We start from the raw sequence: 25110 nt of genomic DNA, 5'->3' as shown, positions 1-25110 counted from the left end.
ACTCTATTTCTCTGTAACACATCTTATTTCACCTTGGTGCAAGCTACATCACATGGTCACATCCCACATGGTAGTGCACAAGGCAGTGCTATTAAAATACAGTGGCCATATGTCAGGAGGTAGTAATGTATACCAATGAAATGCTGAATTCATACAAAAAATACTGTGGAGTCTATGACCAAGCTTGGGTGCTTAGAGAGATATAGGCAACATATAAGGCATTGGTAAGAAAAACACTTTTCAGGACTGATTTTTCATTCTAAAGGAATAGCATTTCTGATTTTTTATTTTCTTTAGATTATCTAGAAAATTAATAAAACTGTATGATTGAACTTTACTAATTGAACTTTTTGAATTTTATTGCAACCCAACTATTTAATGGCAGATTCAAACCACACATATAAAATTCTTTAATCTGTTTGGTCTTTAGTCTTACTTATTTTATATATCAGATTGTTTCAAAATCCGCTGAATCAAAAATCTCAAAATAGTAAATGCTTTATAAATTAGCAAGGACTAGCACAAATGATTAAAAAAAATGAAATGCACACTAGACCATATTGCATGTGTTAAAGCCAAGTTATTTTATGTGAATGTTTTCCTTTAAACAAAGCAATACGGTCCAAGTGACACATTGATTTAAATAATACCATATTGCATTGTTTATTGTATTCAGTTTCTGCATAACTGTCTGGCATACGGATAGCAAATATGACAAGTGACACATAACACTATGCTTAATGTTCATTCAGACTAAGAAGAAATGGCTCAGTAAGTAAGCCTTTGTGGTACAAACAGATACAGAAAAGCCTGGGATCAAATCCTGTGTAACTTCCTTAGACAAGTCACTTTTACATAGAAAGCTCTGTGGGAATATTTCTCTGTGCAGCATAGTGACAAAATAGAAGCACTATTTTTAAAGAAACATAATCAATTTACTTGTTATTAGCAATGTAATATACAAAGGAAGGTACGCCTACCCATGTTCCATGCTACCCTGGGAGCATTTGTTTCTGATGTCCTGATTGAGATATGGACCATTATTGGAGCACTGACCAAGAAAAAACTGTCTATTGCTTGAAATTCAACCTGAAAAAGAAAGCAGGAATTCATTTTTTATTTGCTAAAAAAGTATGTATGATTCATTTTTACAAAGCCATTTTATAGCATTCTATAATGTTCACCTTTATATTAACTTGTAGTATGTTATAGCATGTCCTATTCCTAGCAACTTTGCATTTTGCCTTCCTTATTTATTTTGTATAGTTTTTAAATGATTTCAGGGTTGGACTGGGTTGCTGGGGCAACAGGAAAAAAACCTGGTGGGCCCCGCTGGCCCTGATGCGATCCCCGCCGAGCCCCCTGTCTCCCTCCCTTGATGTGCTGAAGGTAAGTTTAAATTACCCACAAATTGTCTTACTAGAGCATTGTCTATGTCATACTAAAAGTTAATTTAAAGGTAAACTGCCCCTTTAATTCAAAGGTGAACAACCCCTTTAAATTTTACAGTGTTAGTAGGCAACATAAAGCATAAATGCAAAAGTGACATTTTCCTAGAATATTCGCTAGCACTCTTTTTCTTACATGGGCATAACTAGTGGTTGCTGGATCCCATTGTTCCTGCAGTTGTATTGCTGAGCTCTCACATGATCTGATGGCTACATTGCAGAGCACAGCTGACCCCCTACTTACATTTCACAGGCCTGAGTCACATAACATGTGGCAGTTACATGAGTGCACAGCCAGTATTCTCGCACTGTTATTATTTAGACCAATTTGATCATATCATATACTATTTTTTTTTAAAAATCAAAGGATTGGCTTCTTACAGGAACAACTATTTCTACTTTCATATGTACATTGGAACACATATCACTGTCAGATTTTTATTTAATATTTAACCCGCAAAAATCTAGGGGTAACATTTTATAACTCAGAAGAAATATCTTATTAATTAGCATTAGGCATGATAAACTGATTGCACTATAAGCACACCTCATTGTTATCTACTGTAGTAAATATGGTCTACAGTTACTGAACTTTTAGGTCAATGGCACGTAATCTGGGCTACCGCTGGAGACGGATCTCCTCAAAATGGTTTCCCAACAGCAATAAAGTAAATCATATGCAGTACTTCGTGTTCACCCAAAGTTTCCCCACCAGAAAACTTCAGGCAACGTGAGAAAACAAACTTGATATATGTTTTCCCACTGGTGATCCACTTGGGAAAGCATTCTTGGGTGATTTGTCACCTGCTCAAGTTCAGATTTAACCTCGGGCAACAAATCTCTCCGTGTACCATAAGCCTTAGAGTGGCCTTTGTTCAAGACAACACCCTATGAATCTGCAACACTGTTTTTAAATAAAGGTAGGCATAAACCAGCTCCACTACACCTAAAATATTACAACAATATTGTTTTGGCCCAAATTCAAGGAAAATGTAAAAATATCAAATTTGTCAGCACTTTAGCTGTTGCACTATAGCTGTGAATCCTAGTGCAAATGAAATGGCTCCACCTTTGGGCATAACATTGAGATATACGCAGCTTTTAAAATTATAAATTCACATATAAAAACATAGATATAAATGGGATGTTTATAGTACATGTGAGATGTTTTCCTGGATGTTTGCTTTATTTGGATTCTTACCTCATAATTCTGTCTCTCATTATGTGAAGTACCGGGTGGTTGGTAAGCAATTTTCATATCATGCAGATCCTGCCATGTAAAAGACGTAACAGCTTTGGTGTGGTCATCAACATGTGTTATATATCCTGCTGGTGGCGGCTTGCTTATTTTGAATACCAGCTTGTTTTTTGGTGTTTCATCATCTTCTGCATCTACAGTTGCTGTGGTGATTGGGGTAAGAATAAACTGGTCCACTTCCAGTATAAACATGGGCATAAATGCTGCTCGAGGAGGAGTGTTTGGAATAGCACCTGCGATTACTACAGGAATCCAAATATTCTGTGTCTAAGAAAACAGAATAGTTGATGTCACCATTTACTAATGCTAAAAGTAATACATTTACACTGTACTGTTTTTTTCTGATTCCCATTTCTCCGATTTCATTTAACAGAAAGGTTCATTGTAGTCTTAGTAAATACCATTGATTTTAACATCTTCAGATGCCAAACAACATATTATTAGCATATTCCTATATCTATGTTTGTACAAATTATTCCTTAAGTATTAAATCATTTTAATTTTTAAACCATGGCTATGTATTTAGAATAAGGCACATAAACACCTTCAGTTTTGATTGCTTTTAAATAATTTTTACTCCATTATCTCACCATCCCAACCTTACTGGTTTCAATTAACCTGAAATTGGATATTTCATGGATACTGAATGCAAGTTAGGGGTGGGTAGTGGCAGGGAGTGGATGGGCAGGGAGTAAAAGGATGATACATCTACCTGCTGAATCCAGGTAGTTCTGTATTTAAGGGAGCAGATGCAGGTCTCCATGCTCCGTTTTTGAGCAAAAAGACCTGTGGCAATACTGTATATTTATTGTGCAGGGCAGGTTGCAAAATACAAAAAACATGGTGGATTTTGCCCTTTATTGTGATTGGACCCTGCTTTGCACGTCACTATAGCCTTACAAAAAATAAATCTCAGTTGCACTATATGTTATCCATTTACAGCACTATGGTTAAGATGGCTGTTACTGACTGAGTTAGCAGAGTAAAAGTGATAAGAATGATAAGCTGAGGCAGAGCAGACAAAATGGCAAAACTTTTAAATGCCTAAGGGCTGTGGCAGATCGTTTTAAATGCATCTAGTACAAAGTATTTCCTAGCATTTGGCTGCCCTCTGGCATAGGGTTTTCCTAGGACCAACAAAATGGCCCGTGAGCACTTAATTTAAATGTATAAAATCTCAGGCTGTAAATAATATTAGTGAAATTAAAAATGCATGGGTATTATCTGATGAATAAGCCCCTTTAACAAGAAAACTCAAGGAAAGTTTCCTGATCAGGTTCAATAAACCTCTGTAACAATAAAGAAGTACCCTGTACTTCAGGGGGCTCAAACTCAATTTACCTGGGGGCCGCAGGAGGCAAAGTCAGGATGAGGCTGGGCCGCATAAGGGATTTCACAAAAAATTGGCTTTCAAGGGATAATGCAAGGCACGGCGGGCGGGAGCTGCTGATTGCGGAAATGACGTTATGCCATTATAACAGTTATTATGGGAAGATGTTCTGTGTGCACAATTAGCTCCTTAGCACAGGGGTGGGCAAACTTTTTGGCTCACGGGCCACATTTACTCACCCCCGGGCCAGGCCAGCATTACGCCCCCTTCGTCTCTTTAATTCCGGCCCGCCAATGACACTAAGTCTCGCGTGATGAGACTTGGCGTCGTCAGCGGGCCGGATTAAAAAGGCCAAGGGGCCGGATGTGGCCCACGGGCCGTAGTTTGCCCACCCCTGCCTTAGCAGCTAATTGTGCACAGAGAACGTCTTCCCATAATAACTGTTATGATGGCATAACGTCATTTCCGCAATCAGCAGCTCCCGCCCGCTGTGCCTTGCATTATCCCTTGAATCGCAATAAAAATCGCGATCCATTCATTGCTTTTGAGAAGGCGTTGGTGCGGGCCACAAAATATTGTACCGAGGGCCGCAAATGGCCCGCGGGCCGCGAGTTTGAGACCCCTGCTGTACTTGATCCCAACTAATAAATAATTAATTCATATTAGAGGCTAAGCAATCCTATTGGGTTTATTTAATGTTAAAATTATTTTTTTAGAAGACTTATTATATGGAGATCCAAATGACAGAAATGCCCCTTATCCAGAAAACCCTAGGTCCCAAGCATTCTGGATAACAGGTCCCATACCTGTATAATATATTAACGGCTCAGCCTAAAGTAGCTTTTCACAATCATTTTTAAAAATAGTAATGAGCAAATCTGTTCCATTTAGCTGAAAAATCTGCAAAACGGCAAAAATTCACAGAACGTCACCATGTTACAACGCAACTTTTTTCCGAGTCATTGGCATCTATAAGTTTTTTTTACCACTGCAAAAAATTTCACTCATCACTAGAAACTGGCAAAAAATCACTAGAACTCATTAATTAGATAGATTATACAGTATACACCCATTTTCAACATAAATACAATGAACAGGGCTTGTGCTGAACATATTTTTTGCCTATTGGTTTTTGTTATTTCTTGAGCTAAACAGGGCAAACAGAAACAAAACTGAAGCTACTCCGTGTTTGTTCCTTGTGAGGTAGATAATAAGAGTATCAGTGCACAGATAATCCCCTCATTTCTGGACAATTAACTTTGCCTTTACTAACCTGTAATTGTTTTCGGTTCTCACCTCCCTGTAATGCTACTTGAAGTGGAATGTAATCAGTGTTAGGTGATGGAGGGCTAAGATGCTGATACTTTACTCCCATTTCCATAAAGTCTTTGCAGTTGGCTTTTATAAGTCTCATTTCCTTCAGTCTGGGATAGCATGCCTTGTTACCCAGGCATGGCATTTTTTCTTGCCTGTCTGATAGAAACAATAAAATACATTTAGAAGAAATATTCAGTGGTGTTGCTTCGACTATCCCGTGTTTTAATATGCAATTTTATTATTTATATTATGGATTAACTGTTTGGAAGGCCACCAGTCACTATTAAAGTACTAGATGCAGTATTTCCCTAATTTACATGTAATTTTTCTGAAATGGGATATATGGATATTTTGCTACATCCTCTGCAGCCATGATGATCTGCTTAATTCATGCAGGTAATTATGCACTAGTGATCAAGTTAGACTCACAATTTCTCACTCTGTGTGGGAGTGAAGGCCCACGCACATCTGTACCAGCGCTTCTTGTATCCTCGATGACAACCTGGCCGTGAGCGGGAAGCAGTACTTCAGACAAGAGTGTTCGGACCACACAGCTTGTCCCTGGCTTTTCCCAGAAAGGTTTGAATGTCAATATATTTTTATCCACTGGTTTAGTTGATATTCCATAAAACTCAGGGACTTCTAAAGATTCAGGCCCAAGATGAACAATGCCACCCACTGGATCAGTGATGTGTATTTTAATCAGAACATTTTCTACAATTGTCTCTAATTCAGAAAACCTGCAGTAAAATTAAATCCCAATTAATAATAACAACAAAAACAGTCTGGATACCAGAGAGAATAAAATATGAAAACAAAATTAACAAAAAATGCAATTTTCCGTAATAGCCTAAATATAAATACATCAGTAATAATAATAGATGCCTCAGATTTCCCTAAGTATATTAGCCCAATCTTCAGCAATGGCCAATGAAGCACATTCAAAAGGACAAAAGTGAATAACAAAAGAAGCATTTTATCTGAATTGACCACTGCAGCAACCAACAATATTTCATTTTTAAACATATTATTATGTTTGGATGGAACAGCCTTTAATGGAACATCTTGTATAGGAAGAACACGATGTATTGTAAACCACCCACACAAAACATTGTTATATACCTGTCACTCTGGTTGTTAAAAGTTTATTAGTAAGGCTGCAGCTTCCTATTAATCAGTTAGGTTTCCTTCTCCTCCTCCAACCCACTCGGCCCCCTCCCTTAGGAATTGACTTGAGTGTTGGCTACTGAGCATGCTCAGTTCTTCAGATTGCTAAACACGCCCTCCAGTCTAGCAGCCAATGAGGAGATGGCAATGCTGGTTTGCATAGAAACTCTGCTCTAGCTGTGCACTCTGCTGGAGAAACATGTTTTTTTTCATCTCCTCTCCTAAGCTCAGCTTAACTATTACAGTGCTGAATCTAAGCATTATTTTTTATCAAAGTAAATTCTGCCTGGGTAAGCCTGCATTCTTCACTGCATGAACATTTAAACAGATTTAAATGTAACTGATTATGTATCAGAGGAAAAATGGTCCTCGGATGAAAGCTGCTATTTGTTTTAGGAAAATGTGGTGGTGCTGGCAAATGGAAGGGATATATGCAGTATAAAAGGTGTAGTTTGGGTGGGGGAGATCTTTCCAGCTCATTTACATGGTAGGAAAATGAAGGGTTTATATGTCCTTTAAGTCAAAAGTAGTGATGAGCGAATCTGCCCCATTTAGCTTCGCCAGAGAATGAATTAATGAAATGGCAAAAAATTTGCGAAACGGCAAAAATGTTGCGCACAACTATTTTTTTTTGATGCGTCTTATTTTTTTACGTATGCCCAATTTTTTTTGATGCGCAACAAATGTTTCCTCTGCAAATTTTGGCACCTGTGTCGCAAAAAAAAAACTGTCAATGGCGGAATGTGGAAATTTGCTGCAAATCCATGCCTGACGATTTATTTTGGCCATTACTAGTCAAAAGGTATCTTGGTTTGTCAAAGAGGTCTTACTGCAGTAAGAACCTCTCAATCTACGCTTAACTTTGTTCTTGGTTTTCTTCAGCAGTGTCTTAAGGGCTCCTTGAGGAAAAAAAGAAGCATACACACATAAACATATCTTACCAAGCAGACATGATAATTCTTACACTGGACTTAGCATAATTGCTTTTATTTCCTAATATATGTTTCCTATTCATCAAAAACACTTTTGCCTATTTCTGAAAAACCTTACATTAGTGGCTCATAAAAGCTTCTCTTTAACTGCAGATTTAGAACTGAACATAAAATACCTGCATCACAAGTATAGCAATTCAGAGGGAGTCTCTAGGGCATATGCCTGGAGGAAATTAAACAGCTTTGATAGAACGGAAATTCCTTTATTTAAACATCCTGGAATTTCTTTTAACTCAGATGGGCTTGCGCGGCTATATAAATAATTCCCTATTTTTTGGCTTTTGAGAAACTGATTTTTACATAATTATTGGAGATTAAAATGAGTGTACAATGTAATAGTAATAAAAACATTTTATACTGCCAGTAGCTACATTTACTGAGATGACTGTACCATCATCAATAGAAAAGTGTTTCATTTATAACATTAAATAATGTGCAGAGTTTAGTTAATTAGATTGCTATTTAAAAAAATCAATCACTGAAATAGCTTTGAAGAAAAGCAAAATTTGTACTTCTCTCCCAATGAAAATGGCCACAAACAACTCAAACCTTGCAGTTTCCCTTGGGTCAAAATGAATTGTAGACCATTTGGTGACATAGGGGGTTGACCAGATTGCCAGTGATCCCATGGACTGACCCTGCACTGATGCCAGGTAATTCTATTCCACAGATTCATCTGCACATTGAATGCAGTCTGACAGGGAACTAGATATATGGCTATTGCCAGAAAAATTGTTCCAGGTATGTTTGTCATATAACCAAATACAAGGCAAAACGGTGGTCCTTTTGTAAGTGACTGGCTGCTATGTTTTCACTGCAGCTTCAGCCTATGGAATCAAGAAAAGTTAGAAAGCAAATCTGCCATTGTAATATCATTATATAGTAGTGTGTAATTTTCTTTTATTTACATGATCAATACAAAACATACATACTTATATAGAAGATAGAAAAAAGACAACCATCAAGATCAACCTTATGGCCCAATGAAATCTGTCATCTTCTAGCTGATGCATAGGAAGGCAAGCAGTACACTCCATATAAATCCTCTCTGAAAAATCCTTCCTGAGTATAAAAGGTCAAGGGCTTCTCCATGAATCAACTTTGTTCTAAGAATTAATTTTAATACAGTAATCTTGTATTTTCTCACTTGCTAGAAGAGGCATACAGCCCTTTCTCAAAAAGATGTAATACATCTGCCAATACAGCCAGTTCAGGCATAGACTTCACAGTGTCACTGGTCTCATTGTAAAATAACCCTTTTCTGACCTTAAAGCATCAGACTTTGTTATATGACCTACTAACCTGACACACACTGCCACTTTAGGGAACCTTGCCTTGTGGGAGAAGCAGCTCTGATAACTATATATTCCTTAATGACTTTATCTCAAGTATTAATAATCCCCAAATAACAAACATTCCATACTACTTAGAAGATTAATCACTTCTTCAGTTCCTCTGTGATACCCTTTTTTATTCACTTGAATTCTGAAGATATACCTCCCACTGACTTTTATAGCATCTTGCTAAGACTGAGCATATATTCAAGAACACATTTTTTACAGCGATCTTGAATGTAAGTAAAAATTTCTCCATAGGTCATTATAAACAGCTTAAAATGAAAATAAAAGTGGACCCAATACAGAACCACTTACAGTATATACCTAGACAAACAAAAAATGCTGGACTTGAATCTCAAGAAAAGTGATTTTACCCAATATATTTTGTTATAGTCTTGGAACATTCCATAACTCGAGCTCGTGTCTCTTAGAAGGAAATAATCTAAATAACTGTATAATTAATGAAAGCATCAAAAGGAAACTCACACTATAGGTTTATCTTAAATATATTTTTCTTTAAACAAACCAACACTAGCCTAGAATATTATTGACCATTCCTTCTCAGTAGCATCTGTAACATGGCTTCTCTCAGCAAATATAAGCATGCATGAGTAAATTTATAAATAGCGCCCTACAATATGTATTTTGGTCAATGAAAATTGCCAAGCAACATGGTAGTTCCTACTTTATTTAAAAGATAAGATACTATAAAGAGAAGGCATTTTTGTGTATATGTTTTTATAAGATGGATGAAGCAGAATAGCATTTTACCTGTAAATTCTGAGCATGACAGAATCCTCAGCCAGCAATGGTGAGCCATTGTGAGAATATTTGATTTCCTCTGACAAAAAGTGGCAATCAAATACCTGTAAGCAGATACACCGTGATAAGAATTTTTATAAGGCTTATTTTCCTTCATGTTATTTTGCATACTTTTGGACCCATCAATGGCACAAAGCATGGGAAATTTTTAGTAGTGGTGCCAAAAAATTGCAGGAAATATTTTCATGTCAGATCTAGCCAGAAGACCTTTTAACATGATAACTTTTACCTGTTTTCTGTGATAAAACATTCTGGAAGCTTTAAGAGGGGAATTTTAGCTTTTTTTTGTTATTTTTAAGAGAAAAAAAAACATTTATTCCATTTATACAAATCATGTACATCAGTGCTTTAAAACATCACGCTACTTATGTAAAGACACAGTTAAAATTGTTTACATTAATTATGCTGCTTTTATAGATACAGACCCACTTAGATTGTAAGCTCTACAGGATAGGGATTTCCTTCCTTTTGTCTCTATACACTCAGGGGCACATTTACTTAGATGTGTTTTTTTCTGGCCTATGGCCGCAACATGGTATAATTTAGAAGTAACCATGATCATTTCTATAGTTCTAAAATGTCTCGACAATGCTTTTATCGTTCGTAGGAAAATATCGCAATTGCGTTCCGAAAATCACAACGTTTTCGGCCCGAAGTTTGTAAACGCCACAAAAACCATGTCTGGCTTTGGAAGCCTTCCATAGGAAACAATAGCACTCGACAGATCAAACCTGGCAAAAATATAGTCCCGATGAAAGTGTAACCAAAGCATTAACGAATTCCGAAATGTTCATATTCTTTGCGCAAATTACTACTAATTTTTTCATGGAAATTTTCAGAAAATCACGAAAAACTCGTGGAATTTTAACGAAATTTTCCCATACATTCCGAAATGTTCTATAATTTAGAAAAAATATGAATATATCTCAAAATTGTTTAGTAAATAGGCCCATTTATTTAGGTACTTTGTATTTATTATTGTATTGACCCATTTGTTCTATTAATCTATAGTTTTGTTTAAAAATATACATACATATAGAGAAAAATCTTAATAAAGACACCTACCTGTGGAGAAAGTCTTCCCACTATTTGTGTTGTTGGCTCACTCAGAACAACTTCAACTTTGCATGTGTTTTTATTATGGGGTAAGTTGAAGAGTAATTCATTCTCACTAATATAAACATGTTGTCCTCTTCCAACCTTTATGTCTGTATTTCTTATGATCAGCGTTGAAGCTTTTACAAAACCATACAATGGAATGTAAACAAGTAGGAAGATCTTCAAAAAGTAGCAACAAGTACCCATATTTTAACAATATAATTGATATTTAAGGGTCTGTTAAGATGCATAAATGCAATCCATATACAATTTTGCTTTATAACTATAGTTTATACTTAAATTTTATTACTCAATTGCAGAATATCTTCAGGTATATGTTGAGTTTGCATTGATGTAAGTTCCATTCAGTATGTCTCACTGAAAAGTCCCTTTGGCACTGGGTGGTTTAGATGGCATTATGTATATCCGAGCATATCCAGTCTGTTTCTTTCTGCAATGAATAGAAAGTCATACTGTATGAGCAAACTGGCTAAGAATTAAAATTGCCATAGAAAATGCATTTCTAGTTTTTCTCAAGGTTTAATTCCATTGAGTTTTTTTGTATTCAAATATTTGAATAAATAAGTAAACTTTCAAAAAAATAAAATAAAAATACAGATATACAGTAGGTTCTATTATCCTGAATGCTTGGGACCTGATTGTTCTGTAATTTATATCACCATACCTTAACATAGTAGCATAGTAAATTAGGTTGAAAAAAGACATCCAGTTCTGTCCATCAAGTTCAACCTTAATGCTTATATATAACCTGTCTAACTGCTAGTTAATCCAGAGAAAGGCAAAAAACCCCATCCGATGCTGCAGAGGGAAAAAAAATTCCATCCTGACAAGATGGCAATTGGACCGGTACCTGGATTAACTTGTACTAAGAGCTATCTCCCATAAGGGACATATCTATGAAACTGTGAGCCAAGAGTTTACTACAGAAAAATTCACTTGCTTTCCATTTATCCCTATTTGATATTTAGAAGTGTTTTTATGGGTGAAAGTTAGAGTTCGCCATTTAATAAATACACTTCTAAAAATCCCATAGGAATGAATAGAAAGTGGGGAAAATTTTCTGTGGTAAACTCTATTCTCATTTTGATAAATCTGCCCCTAAGTCTACTAAAAATCTTGTAAACATTAAATAAAGCCTTCCTATAATTTAGAGCTTTGTGAATAGTGGGTTTCCAGATAGGGGATCCCATACCAGTAACAAATTAATGGGGGAAAATATGTGAAAAATTAATGAAACTGCACAGGGAATAGGTAGGTCAAGAGGCATCATCTGGCACACCTGTATCTTGCGCATCATTCAAGACCCAAAAGTCAGCAACAGACACATAGCACAAGGGAGCCCTTAATAGTATTGCCTTGTCAATCTGGTACATGACACAGAGCACAGTTTTTGCCTGCCATGAGTAGAAGTGCAAGTGCCACCAAGCCCTTCATTCCTCTGCCCCTCACTACATCTCTTTTCTTATGTCTCTATACATCCCTGGCTGTCCCTCCACCCCTCTCAGAGCTAGCACTTGGTTGTACCTTAATCTTATATTTGGAATGGTATCCCTAAACTCCTCTGGAAAGAATCCTCCCTTAGTGACTTGTATGTATGTAGATATATTTGTAATATATATATATGGCTACTTAGGCAAGCGGCACTGGAACAAGCAGTGGTTATTACAATAATGGATAAATAAATCCAAAGTACGATAATAAATACAAATAAATAAAAGTACAGTTTTGCATTAAAGATTCCACAGATTTAAGGGACAAAGAAACAAAAGGAGGACTGTCCCTGTCCCATAGATCTTACAATCTAAATGACTGGGTAAGTGGGTGACACTGCAAAATAAGTGCCAGTTCCCAGGCACTATACAAGGGCTCCAAGAGGTAGACTTTGAGTTTAGTTCTGAAGGGTTTAAGGTGTGAAGGGGGGGTTGTGCAACCAAGTGGTTGAAGTCAACAAGAAACATAAAAAAAACTTAAAAAACTTCTCCTTGGAGCATGTGCATAACACCTGACCCAGTTCTGGCTCAGTTCTAGTTCTTTTGTAATTTAATCACCCACTTAGACTGTAAGCCCTACAGGACAGGGACCTCATTCCTCTTGTCTCTTTGGCATTTAGTTCTTAAGAAGATAAAAGATGTAAAAAAAAAGGTAAAAGATGTAAAAAGGGCAATACTTACTAATATGGGTATGAGACCTGTTATCCAGAATGCTCTGGACCTGGGGTTTTCCAGATAAGGGGTCTACAAAAAAATTATTTAAACATTAAATACACCGAACAGGACTGTTCTGCTTTCAATAAGGATTAATTATGCATAAGATGGGATCAAGTACAAGGTACTGTTTTATTAGAAAATAATATTTAAAAATGTATTTGAATTGATTAATATGGAGTCTTTCTGGATATTTTGAGTTTTCTGGATAATGGGTTTCCAGATAACAGATCCCATACCTGTATATTTAAATTTCAGTTTGGTAAGATTCTTTAATAAGCCACTAAATATAATATAAATTACATGTTGATTAAGTATTCATTCTAGGGGTATAGGTTTCTTTAATGTAACTGTACTTTGTATTTATGTGTATTTAATATTGTATTGACCCCTGTTTGTTCTGTTTATTTATTGTTCTGCTGTACAGTGCTATGTACACAGTAGCGCTATTTGAACAAAAATATGCATACATACATCTTTGAGTTAAACATAGCTGGTAGTACCAGCTTCCACTGTGTTAATTGTCTGACATGAAATGTTGGCTTAACTTCTCCCTGTGCACCCTGGGTGCAAGCAATTCTGGAAATAATTCAGACACAAAGTTACATTATCAGCTGGAATGGAAAAGATGTGCATTGCTCATTGGCACTCACTGGCAGTCCACTTCCCTAGCATGGAATTTCAGTGGATATATGAACTAATTATTTATTTATCACAAGTCTGTACCCTGGATCCCTGATTTTGTTTTCCGTGTTATTCTTTTTCTGAAGTTTGGTGTAGTGTTAGTAATTGATCTCCCGAACCCCCAAGCCTGTTTATTGAACACAGAACAAATGAATAATTTACGTTAACCTATTTCCTTAGTCGAGCACTGTCCTCAACACTATAAAAAGGATTTCTTTTAAAGCAAACAGTGTATTGAGAAATCACTTACACTTCATCATTCTCTTCATGGTTTTGCTTAATTGCAGTAGATAGCAGTCACAACTGTAAGGCTGTGTACGAACACTATATTAATAATGTAATTACTTTTGCAACAACTAAACCATCAAAAACTGTACAGGTATGGGATCTATTATATAGAATCCCATTATCCAAAACATTACAATGTATGTTATGTTTATTATTGTTTCTTTAATTAATGAAAAAAAAATGGATCAATAAATTCCATTCATATATAGGTAAGTTTAAGGACTGCATTAAAATAATATAACATATGTTTTTCAGTTATTGTAATGTAATTCGTCTACACCCCCTCTCCTAATTTTATTTATGAGAAAAATCGACTGTGATATTCTAAAACAGTTTAGTTTGCAATTGGTCTTCATTTTTCATTTACTGTGATTTTTAATTATTTCACTTTTTATTTAGCAGCTTTTAGCAGCTTTTTTTAGCAACTATCTGTTTGCTAAGGTCCAATAGTGACCAAGTAGTAACTTGAATAAGAGAGTGAAATATGAATAGGTGGACTGAATAGAAATTGAAATAATAAAAAGTAGCAATATCAATAACATAGTAGCCTCACAGAGCAATATATTTTTGGCTGTTGTGGTCAGTGACCCCCAGCTGTGAGAGGCCCCTTCATGTTGAGAAGTCCGTGACTGGGGTGGTGGGCCGCCAAGGTGGCAGTCCTGGTGGGCCCCGAACACCCCTATCTGACTTAAAATGGAAAAGACATTTTATAACATACTAAAATCTAACTTAAAGGAAAACCTTACCCCTAGAATGACTACTTAACCAACAGATAGTTTATATTAAGTTAAGTGACCTATTAAAGAATCTCGCCAAAATGGAATATACAGTGTATATATCAGTAAATATCTCCCTTTTAAATACTTTCCCTTGATCCACCATTTAGTGATGGGCTGTGTGCTCCCTCAGAGATCACATGACAGGAAATACTGCAGCCCTAACTGTTTAGGATGTCATATACTACTAAAATAGTATATTTTTATGAAAATGGTTTATTTAGATGAAGTTTTACATATGAGCTTGTTTATGCAATTTATATTTTTATAGAGAACTACATCTTTGGGTGTATAGTTTTCCTTTAAAGGGGTTGATCATCTTTGACTTAACTTTTAGTATGATGTAGAGAGCAGCGTTGGACTGGGACCCAGGGGCCAACAGAAAACCTTATACCATGGGCCCACTCTCCAAACTATTTTTCATCCACTTCTTACTCAGTCTCTATATTTTTCTAGTTTTTTATCTTTACATACTGTAATCTATTTTTCTAAATATTTAGTTGCCTAGTTCCCATAGAAAAAATAAATAAATAAATAATGACCATGAATTAGGCCAAATGGCTAGAGGCAAGAGGGCCCACTGACACCTGGGCCAACCGGGAATATTCCTGGTATCCCTGTGGGCCAGTGGTAAAGAGTAATATTCTAAAACAATTTCCAGTTGGTCTTGGTTCTGATTTTCAACAGCTATCTGGTTACAAAGGTTCAAATTACCTTAGCAACCATGGAGTGGTTTGAATGAGAGACTGATACGTGAATAGGAGATGACCTGAACAGAAAAAAAGTTATAAAAAGTAACAATAACAATAAAACTGTAGCCTTAAAGAGCAATTGGTTTTTTGCTGCTGGTCAGTGACCCCCATTTGAAAGCTGCAAAGAAGGAAATAAGAAGGAAAATTATTCAAAAACTATAAGAAATAAATAATAAAGATCAGTTGAAAAATTGCTATGAATTGGCCATTCTATAACCTACTAAAAGTTAAATTAAAGGTGAACCACCCCTTTAAAGGTTATAGTCATCCTTGGGATCTTGTCTTCAAAAACAGATAAAAGAAATTAGTGTGAAACAGGCATTGTGAGACACACAAGCAAAGCCCTATCTGATGTTTTTTTTAAAGTGAATAGCAGCATAACATAGAGTGTTGTCTTATTTTACATCTACATTCGGCACTTACATGCTTACAGCCCCATAAGTAAGAATGGGATGCATTTCGTCCTGCGCCCCCCTGTGGTAGAACACAGGAGAACGCCACCACAAGGAAGTGCAGGAAGTAATGCTCGAGAGTATGAGCCCTAACACATGGTTCCGTAGTAGTGATGAGGGAAAACACAACTTTTTTGACACGTGTCTTTTTTTTATTTGACCGGGACTTTTTTTTTTTATGTGACTGCTTATTTGCTTAATTTGAATTTGTTATATAGGTTGAATAAGTGATAAATATAGCAAAAAGTCAAGGCTAGCAATTTAATATCCACCTGTGATGTATATTGTTCTTACTTTGTGCACCATTCTTTTGGTATGTAGTGGGGTTAATTGCTTGTCAGCTAATTGCTTAATTGGTAAAAGGTCTCTTTCTGTCCCACTGAAAAACCTGCCTTGGACTCACCAGCTTGTTTTAGAGCATAAGTGCCGTGCTGTCTGAAATGATTAGGCTAAATTGAATAGCCTATTATTTGTAATTTTTACTTGCCTCATACTTTCAGACTGATCAAGGCATTAACTTAAAACGAGCCATTATGCAGACTATAAAAATCTCATTGTGAAAGTCAAGCTTCAGCTGTTTCTTGGGAATAAAAAAACATTCTGGGAACAACCTACTGGGTGCTGCCAATAGCATTTTAAGAACTCTCCTGTGGGTCACTAAAGACCCTGGACAGCTGTAGGAAAGTAGGTATGTCAGTGTCATTGCACCTATTGCACTTCTAGTATAATCCACAATGGAAAAACATGCAGTAAGTACCGTACAGCAACATCAATATTCTCATCTATTGCTGCATTAATACAGATATATAAAAGGATGCCACTTGTTTCTCATAGGGAGAAATAATATCTGACATGCCTGGAAGTTCATAGCTTGTGGTAGTTACAGGGCATAGCTGTGCAGTGGCTTAGCACAATGTACCCATATTCACACATTTTTATGGTACCTGCTATCACTAAGCAGATTTAACACTTTGCGATGCTATTGATTTATTCCCTTACATCCACTATCCAGATTCACTACTGATGTTACATATAGGCATAGGGTAAATATCTCCATTGTGACAGCTTGGAACCAGTCTATGAAAATGGTATGAAATCTGAAAGCTTTAACTGTGTGAGAGAGTGGGGGAATGGGATGCCCCATTAGGTTTTAACTTTTTGGTGAAAAATATAGAGCTGTGCTGTTAAGCAGACTGGCAGCCATTCAACTAAGATTCAACCCATAGGCCTCCATTCATTCTCTAAAAAAATTCAGGGGATTCGATAAAGTCTGGGCACAATGGGCACAATTGTGTGGGCACAATGGCATCCCCCTACCGGATGACCAGTTTCAACAGAATAACCTCTTACAGAGTATCTCATTAGATTTAATATTTTTATTATCAAGGTGTAGCAGATATAAGTTTTGAACCCAGGCTCATGTTTTTAATGTTTTAATTATGTGTTATTTTTCTTCTCCTTTTTCTTACTGCAGTAAGGTTCATCTTAACCAGACATTTATATCGTAATCACCACAACTGCCTAAATATATCTTGCAAGTATATCTTCTGTGACATTCCATGCAACTAGCCATTTTTGGTTACTTACTGTATGTATCAATACAATGTCATTTAACATAAAATAAAAGTTAAAAAAACAGTGGTTTTATAGTAACCCAGGAGTCTGGGAGTAGGGTAATTATCTCATCCTTTTAAAAGGATCCAACATCTTGCAATTTATTTAGGGGTACTCAGTTTGGTAGAATAGAAACCACTGTAGTCTGTATCATGCATCTAACATTTTTGTGCTAGTTACCCATGCAGCAAGTGAGTTTATATATCTGGCTTTGTATGAATGGTTTGAAATTGCAGTATTCATAGGTAGAAAGTAGAATTGCCAACAACTACCTTCAGGAAAAACATGGATGTCTAAGAGCGCTAGGGATAGATTTAACAGAAAACATATACAGAATATTTTAAGGTATGCTAAGTGCACTAGTGCATACTCCAATAATATGTTAGGTGGGGTTATTTTTAAAAACAAAACACCTATTATAAATGCATACCTATTAGCAGCTGCTAATTGTGCATATATTTTTAAATAACTCTTATTTTATGGCCAGTAAAAGCCCTGAACCAGTAGCATATTCTGGTTTGGTGCTGCCCTAGACACGGAACCAGTGATTGCCCTATTGGTGCATGTGCAGTGACATCACTAGAAGTGCATGCATCACTTCTGCTCCAGCGTCACCAAGGAACCCCCCCTACCCCCACTTCTGCTTCCAGATCTGATAGGAAAGTATTTGGCAGCAGGGAAGGGGTGTTTTTAGTTACCATATAGGCATCTGAGGGCCACTTCACTACTGCTGTCTATCATTACATTTTTATAGGCATTACTAATTACTAAATTCCCACATGGGCACAGCATGCAAAGGGATCCCTGTAGCTATTGCCCGCTTAAGGCAGGTTAAATTAAAGGGCTTCTTTGCACAAAAGTGCTTAACCTTGAGCTTTAGTATCAAAGCAGGCACTTGTACAGTACAAGTATAGAGGGCCGTAGATAGGCACATGTTAGTGGATGGCAATATGATGGTCTTTTCTTCTCTCTTTTTAGCACCTAGCTTTGCATCTGGGAATTGTAAATAAGCCCTAATTGGCAAGAAAATGGAATGTAATTCTGAACATTGTATTGTTGAAACATTTTTAAGGGTATTGTGGTGTGCTATCATTCTAAAGTTTCTGAATCACACACAATGACCCATGCAACCAGATTACCAAGTTTAATATTCCGTGCTATCTTAAAAATAACACAAACAGTTCTGACTGTTTAGAAAATATGTTTATGTTTATGTCAGATAATTAATCCTTTTAATTAGTTTAAAGACCAGTAACACCAAAGCTGAAAACAAGTAGTTTGACCAGACGTACTATTTATTTTTATCCTGTGCATGTAAACATCTTTTCTTTGAAATTTAATTTTTTATTGCAGCACATTTGCTAAAGGTACTGCTGTGTTCTGCCATTTTTTTTATGCATATACCTTTAGGGAGTCTTCATTTCCATGTGTTACTGGCCCTTTAAAAACTCTTGTAAAAGTCTTTGCTCAGTTTGAATTTTATTTGGTAATGCATGGTTCATTTGAGCAAGCATTAGTGTTGTGGAACAAGTATTCTACTATAGTAGAATGCCCTCTTCGAGGATATTTATTATTTTCTGGTCTCTGCCAGAAAACCTAGAGGTAGTTATTCTTAATTATTTTTAAAGGTCACAGAAGGAAATGAATTAATGAAGAGTCTATTCATTGGCAGCTTTGATTCCTAAGATGTTCTGTAGCAGCTCAGCTTTAACAGTTTCACTGTAATTCCTGCCTTAGTGAGCTGCCCATCCCTAAGCTTCTTAAGGCAATGGAAAAATGTGATCTGGCAAGTAAATGTTACTGTAAATCTCCACCTATTTACCTTTCTGCAGTTATTAAGTTTCTTTGATATTCTCAGATACGTTGTTGACTGAAAGTTTCAGTAATAGATTCTAATATCCAATATGCTAAATCCTATTTTTTTGCAGTTATATAAAATAGAGATAAAAACAGACTTTATTTGATCGTTTTTTTCTCCTTATTAGAGCTAGGCAAATCACAGCTGCAAAATGTCAGAAAATTGTAAATTTACGCAGTGTGCAGTTGGCAGCCGTCACAGAACTCCATCTGCGCACTGATCCTTTAATAAAACTTAACACTGCATTTCACTGATTTGAGAGAGAATCACATTTTTTCTTCTAAGTACTTGTAAATATTATATGTTAATAGGCTCGGGATGCCAGAGATAAGCTCTGCGTGTATGCAGCATGCCTCAAATTCTTCAGCACCTGACTGCCTGGAGCATGCAGGTGTGCGGAAACCAGATAGAAGATCATGCTGGAAATAAAGGAGTACACAGTCTTTCTTGTCAGAGGCTGTATTAGCAGATTTGGTTATTCCCATCATCATTACTGCTACTGAATGCATTGCTAAGCCAGCGCCACACAAAATAGAAGCAATTCCCTTAGCAACGATAACAAAAAACATGGATCAAATGTTCAACCTTTTTTCTTTTGTGCCAAAAGTTTGTTCAAACTGTGATTTGTATTTAAAAAAAAAGTACATTAGTCTGGCTTCCCTAGATGCTTCATTGGACTATAAAGTATATTGCTATCTTTGCAACAGCAGGAATAACCCAGAGGTTACATATTTTTATTATTTCAAATGTTCTTGCTTTTTTTGTAATTTTTAGTCCATTTGATTTGATAAAGAAAAGTTGAATTCTGGAAAAAAAATACAGTATTTAGAATGATAAATTCAATAAAGCCAAATAATGGGCTTCTTATATGCATTTATATTTTTTTATGGAAATGAACTGTTTGCCATAACTGTTCATTTATATTTATAGAATTCAAGTTCTGCATTTCCCCTTGTTATTGCTATCCTGTTTAATACAGTAGCTTCTGTTTAAAAGCAAGCTTGCAATATTTGTACTTATATATTGAATTGTACAATGTGTCATTCAAATAATTCAGCTTATAACTGTCTTTTTAAATGGCAAAACAATAAGTGGATGCTTGAAATGAGAATTTCATTCACATACCATTCCTATAATTTTTAGAGGTTGGTAAGAGGTATTTATCTCCTAGACAAGGGGCAGATTTATCAAAGGGAGTTGTTTTAGTAACTAACTAACCTTTAACTCTTTGGCCTTATTACAAAAAATGTTGATAGTTTTGTCGGATGCCAAAATGCTTAAGAAAGTGTTATTACTGCTATTTTGATTCATTCTAACAAACCCACACAGTATTTCAATCCTTCTAACTTCCATGTTATATTTTGTACACAAAATTAACAGCCATTATAACCATGCTAGGCAATGTGTTTTGTGTATAGAAGGTGTTCCGGGGTCACTAACTGCTGCATTGTATGAAAACATTCATAGCTCTTGCTTTTATGTATAGTTTATATTTTAAAGGTATCATTCAATGTCCTGTTGTTTTATACAAAAACAATGCAATATCAATGAATACATAGAGATCAGCTGTAGGGGAAATTCTGTAGTGTTAGTTGTGTGTGTTGTGAAAGAGTTAAAGCATGCAAAAAATATCTGCAAATATTGGTGTCCCACACAGACCTAAAGGGTTGAATCCTACACACTTGCAGCAGGGCACAGAATCAGATCTCAGCAATACAAGTCTTTATACAAGTCACAGACATGCATATCACCGTACTATTTCTAAGTTAAATTAGACTCAAAGTATAACACACATACCTGGCAGAAGATTTGCTGTTTCTCCCTGCAGACTCGTCCTCGTGCTTGGAAGGTTAAAACACCAGTAGAGTTCTTTATATTGGCTACATATACAAGCATGAGGCAGTTTAAAGAGCCGAACACATTAGGTGTAATTTCCTTTAAACATCTTTAGAAGGAAGAGCCATAAATGCAGGAAATGTGTCTAACCCTCTAACTATTCCCACTCAGACTGCCCTGGAGTTACAGATGTTACTGATTCAGGCAGATAACAATTCCAAGCTTCCAAAATAACATTCCAAGTGAGAATTGCAAATGTAATCTATGGCAATTAGTTATGCATTCTAACCCAAGTGTCTGCAGAAGGGAATTTGTAGCTTAAGTTAAAGGTTCCACTTTACCTACAGAGCTGTACATTTACATGGGAGGTTGGATATTATTAAATTGCAGTTACAAACAGAGAATTGCACAAGAAGATTGTCAAAAGAAATTGTATTTGCTTGTGAATTAGTATTCATTTTAGATATGGTTGTGCATGTAAGTAAGGTAAATATAGGGATGATGGCTACTGTATGTGAATTTTATATTTCAGCTTGCCTGTGGGAAACTAATCCTATTTATATTACGAAATCTGTCTTTTGTTGCCAGAAAAGCTTTTGCATTGTAGTAAAACTAACAAAATAAATTTGAACACTCTAAGGAAAAGTTAACTGCAAGTTATTGTGCACTCTAAATTTCTTTCATAGTTTATCTGGTCAAGGAAACTTAAACCAGATACAGAACAGAGGAAGAACTTGTATCGCATACCTTAAAGAAAAGGATAAAAAACTGTGACAGAAAGTGAGCAGAAAAGCAAATTGTTCAATAAACCAGGTATGCTTATGGGTTTTTGTCAACAAGTGATTGGTGGTAATGCTGCTTGACTTTATTAGATCCACAAAGAATGGACATGTTTTTAGTTTTTCACTAAGTCTGAGTCTGTATTCAGTGAAGTACACTCATTCATGAATTCCGAGGTCATGAAAAGATTTGTGTTGCTCCCTGTGTACTTTTGATCTGATACTGCTGTAGTACTCAGCCTAGTAGATTTGGAAGAGAGATGGGTTTAAAGTATGTATACCAGGAACATTTTTAAATTAAAAATCAAAATGTTTTTATTCCATTTAAAACAGGCCAATGTCTCCACCTAAGACCTTGGAGAAAGAAAGTCCCTGTCCTGTACAGCCTACAATCTGTGAGATGATAAGAATCACCTAGGTTTTACTAACAGAAAAGTCAAGTTGTATAACACAGTAAAGTATATATGACAGGGAAAAAGAGAAACATTATTAGAATGACCCTCAGTCTTACAAACTGTCAGCAGAGCAGATGAAAGTGCATTGGCTTCTCTCTGCCTGCAAAAAAGCAAACAGAAAGAAGCCAAAGCTGTGCCACGTGTGCCCTTAGCCTAAGGGATACAAATACAAGACATAATAAATAGTTCACTGTGGCAGGTTCACACAGAGTTAATGCCAGGACAACAAAAAATTCTGTTGGCTTTTATTCAGCCAGCAGCAACATATAAAAATTAAGCCAGTTTTTTTTTCCAAGAACAACAAAAAATAACTTTCAATAGTAATGCAACATCAAAAATAACACAGTGACAGTAGTGTGTGTGTGTGGTCAGACATATAGATCTTTATGCATCCAGTTCCCAGACCTCACTCAGTGTCTATTTCACTCAGACAGCCCTGAGACACTGATCAGGTATATTTGCTTTGTATATTGTGGATTTGTATATCATTGAGTGCTATTCTTATATCTACGAGTTGGGCATGGGAGCATTTTTAGGAATGGAGTTGTCAGGGAGACTGAAGTTTATTAGGGCACAAGTCACATGGCTAACGGCAACTGGGAAACTAAGCATATGTAAAGCCCCGGCTATATTGCAGAACTATTAACTGATTGCATTAAAAAACCTTCCTTTTTGTGTGACAGAATCTCTATAAAGGACATGTGAAGTCAAAAAATAATTTTTGTCTAATAAAAGAAAGCATAATCTAAGCAATTTTTCAATATACATTTATTTAAAAACATTTGTAGGGCTTTAAAAGTTATTTGTCAATGTAATTACTATTGAAAGCAGCATTTGCTGAACGTTTTAACAGCCGGAGCCACCAGGGCAGAGAATAGAAAAGGACAGACAAACACTACTTTTAATAGCAGTTATATACACAAATAACTCAAAAACCATTACATATTTGTAATGAATTAAACACATCATGGGAAAATGATTATTGTGATAATATAAATATTAGCTAGGAAAGCACTACTTTTTTGCCGGGTTTGTATGTGGTTATTGTTTGTTTTTGGGTCCATTAAGACAATTAAATTAAGTTTATTTTTGGACAATTAAGAACGGATTTATCAATATGTGAGTTTAGAGCTTAATACATAAAAACTCACCCATGTTCTATTCATTCCTATGGGATTTTTAGTAGGGCATTAATCAAATAGTGAGTTGTAACTTGATAAATACACTCCTAGAAATCCCATAGGAATGTATAGAATTGGGATAAGTTTTTATGTATTAGACTCTAAAGGCCAGATTTATCAAAATGTGAGTTTAGAGCTTTTTTCCCCCAAAAAGAGTCTTTTTCCCCCCAAAAAAATCAATTGATGCAAAGATGCGAGAAAGACCTCTTACATCTTTTCATCATATTACCAGAACTTTAAACTCTGGACAACTAGATACAACAAAATTTGTTCATGGATGATGCTTTTTTTATTGGTGTAAAATTTTTATATACAAGTTAGGTCTTGGACTTGGTACTGTATTCAGGCAAATATTTTGTGGAGGATTCAGTATTTGGCCGAATTCAAACACTATGTAAGCGTTACTGATGCATGATGTAATTCATATAGTTAAAACTTGTTTTTGTTAATCTAGAAGGTTTGGCCTTAGGTACCGGTTCATAAGACTATAAGGACATTGCCTGACATCACTGGAACTTGTAAAATAGTTCAGTAAAATGATCAGTCAGTTATGGACTCTCTTCCCAAACATTAAGATATTTTGGCCCATCCTTCAGCATTTAACTTTTACAATAATAACATTTACCCAAGTGTAACAAAATACTTTTAGATGAATAGCTTTTGAAGCTCAGTAATACATATAAGTTGTTTACTATTTTGTTTTGGTACAAATACTTAATTTGTTTTTATTAGGGACCAAATAAAATCTGCTTAGTTCTAGTGACATATGGTAGTATTACATTTACTGACTGACTTAAGGGATTTCATTTTAACTTTTTTAGGTTTATATAAATATTAAACCACAATTTTGAACAACTAAATGTTCCTAACCAATGAAATGTATTGCTGAGACTACCTGCCCTGTGCCCTTGTTGGCCACTGTTTAAAGGGCTCTTTTTAAAAGGTTTTAAATCTATCTAGGCCTAAACTCTAATGTGTATAATTTTCTGACTGGGCAGGACATCATTAATCAATTTCTTTTAAAATCTCAAGAGTGGCGGTGCATCTAGTTTTTGCACTTTGCACATTGCCTTCCTGCATTGCCGCAGGTTTCTTTGTACCTATAGACTAAACCCCTGAAATGATATGAATTTTGTGCAGACAGCTGCCCCTGGGTAGAGTTTCCCTAGTCAATCAATACTACAGGCGCTCTATAGTATGCCCTAAATTTGCAGTTCTATGACAAATTTCTAATAATTATTTATAGAGTGTAAATCAGCTTGAAAACGCTGATGAGAGAGTGAGTAACACAGGGATCCTCAAACCATGGCCTGCGGGCCCCCCAAGGTAATTTACCCAGCCCCCACTACATCTTCACCCCTGGCAGTGGGGAGAGGGAGGACGGAGCAGTTGGACACAGCGGGGGAGCTGGGAGAGAGAGGACGGAGCAGGGACTGGGAGG

General features: G+C 36.0%; 1 protein-coding gene across 2 annotated transcripts in view; it reads right to left on the bottom strand.

Annotated features, from left to right (window-relative positions):
- Positions 1-21471, bottom strand: part of frem1l (FRAS1 related extracellular matrix 1 like) — a 98146-nt gene extending 76675 nt beyond the window's left edge. Inside the window, exons 1-7 of one of the 2 annotated variants that reach the window (XM_004913949.4) lie at positions 21216-21471; positions 10737-11220; positions 9621-9715; positions 5783-6093; positions 5310-5509; positions 2650-2973; positions 981-1089 (exon numbers count right to left, since the gene is read on the bottom strand). In XM_004913949.4, the coding sequence (XP_004914006.2) occupies positions 981-1089; positions 2650-2973; positions 5310-5509; positions 5783-6093; positions 9621-9715; positions 10737-10976 (1279 nt within the window). In that variant the 5' untranslated portion in view covers positions 10977-11220; positions 21216-21471. Of the gene's footprint in view, positions 1-980; positions 1090-2649; positions 2974-5309; positions 5510-5782; positions 6094-9620; positions 9716-10736; positions 11221-12961; positions 13002-21215 lie in introns of those variants that run through there. The other variant, XM_031900901.1, reaches the window with a different exon arrangement.
- Positions 21472-25110: the final 3639 nt, after the last annotated feature.

The sequence above is a fragment of the Xenopus tropicalis genome, chromosome 4 (genome assembly GCF_000004195.4).
Source record: "Xenopus tropicalis strain Nigerian chromosome 4, UCB_Xtro_10.0, whole genome shotgun sequence".
Classification (NCBI taxonomy): domain Eukaryota; kingdom Metazoa; phylum Chordata; class Amphibia; order Anura; family Pipidae; genus Xenopus; species Xenopus tropicalis.
The sequence above is the reverse complement of the archived record's forward strand: the minus strand, read 5'-3'. Positions and strand labels throughout refer to the sequence as shown.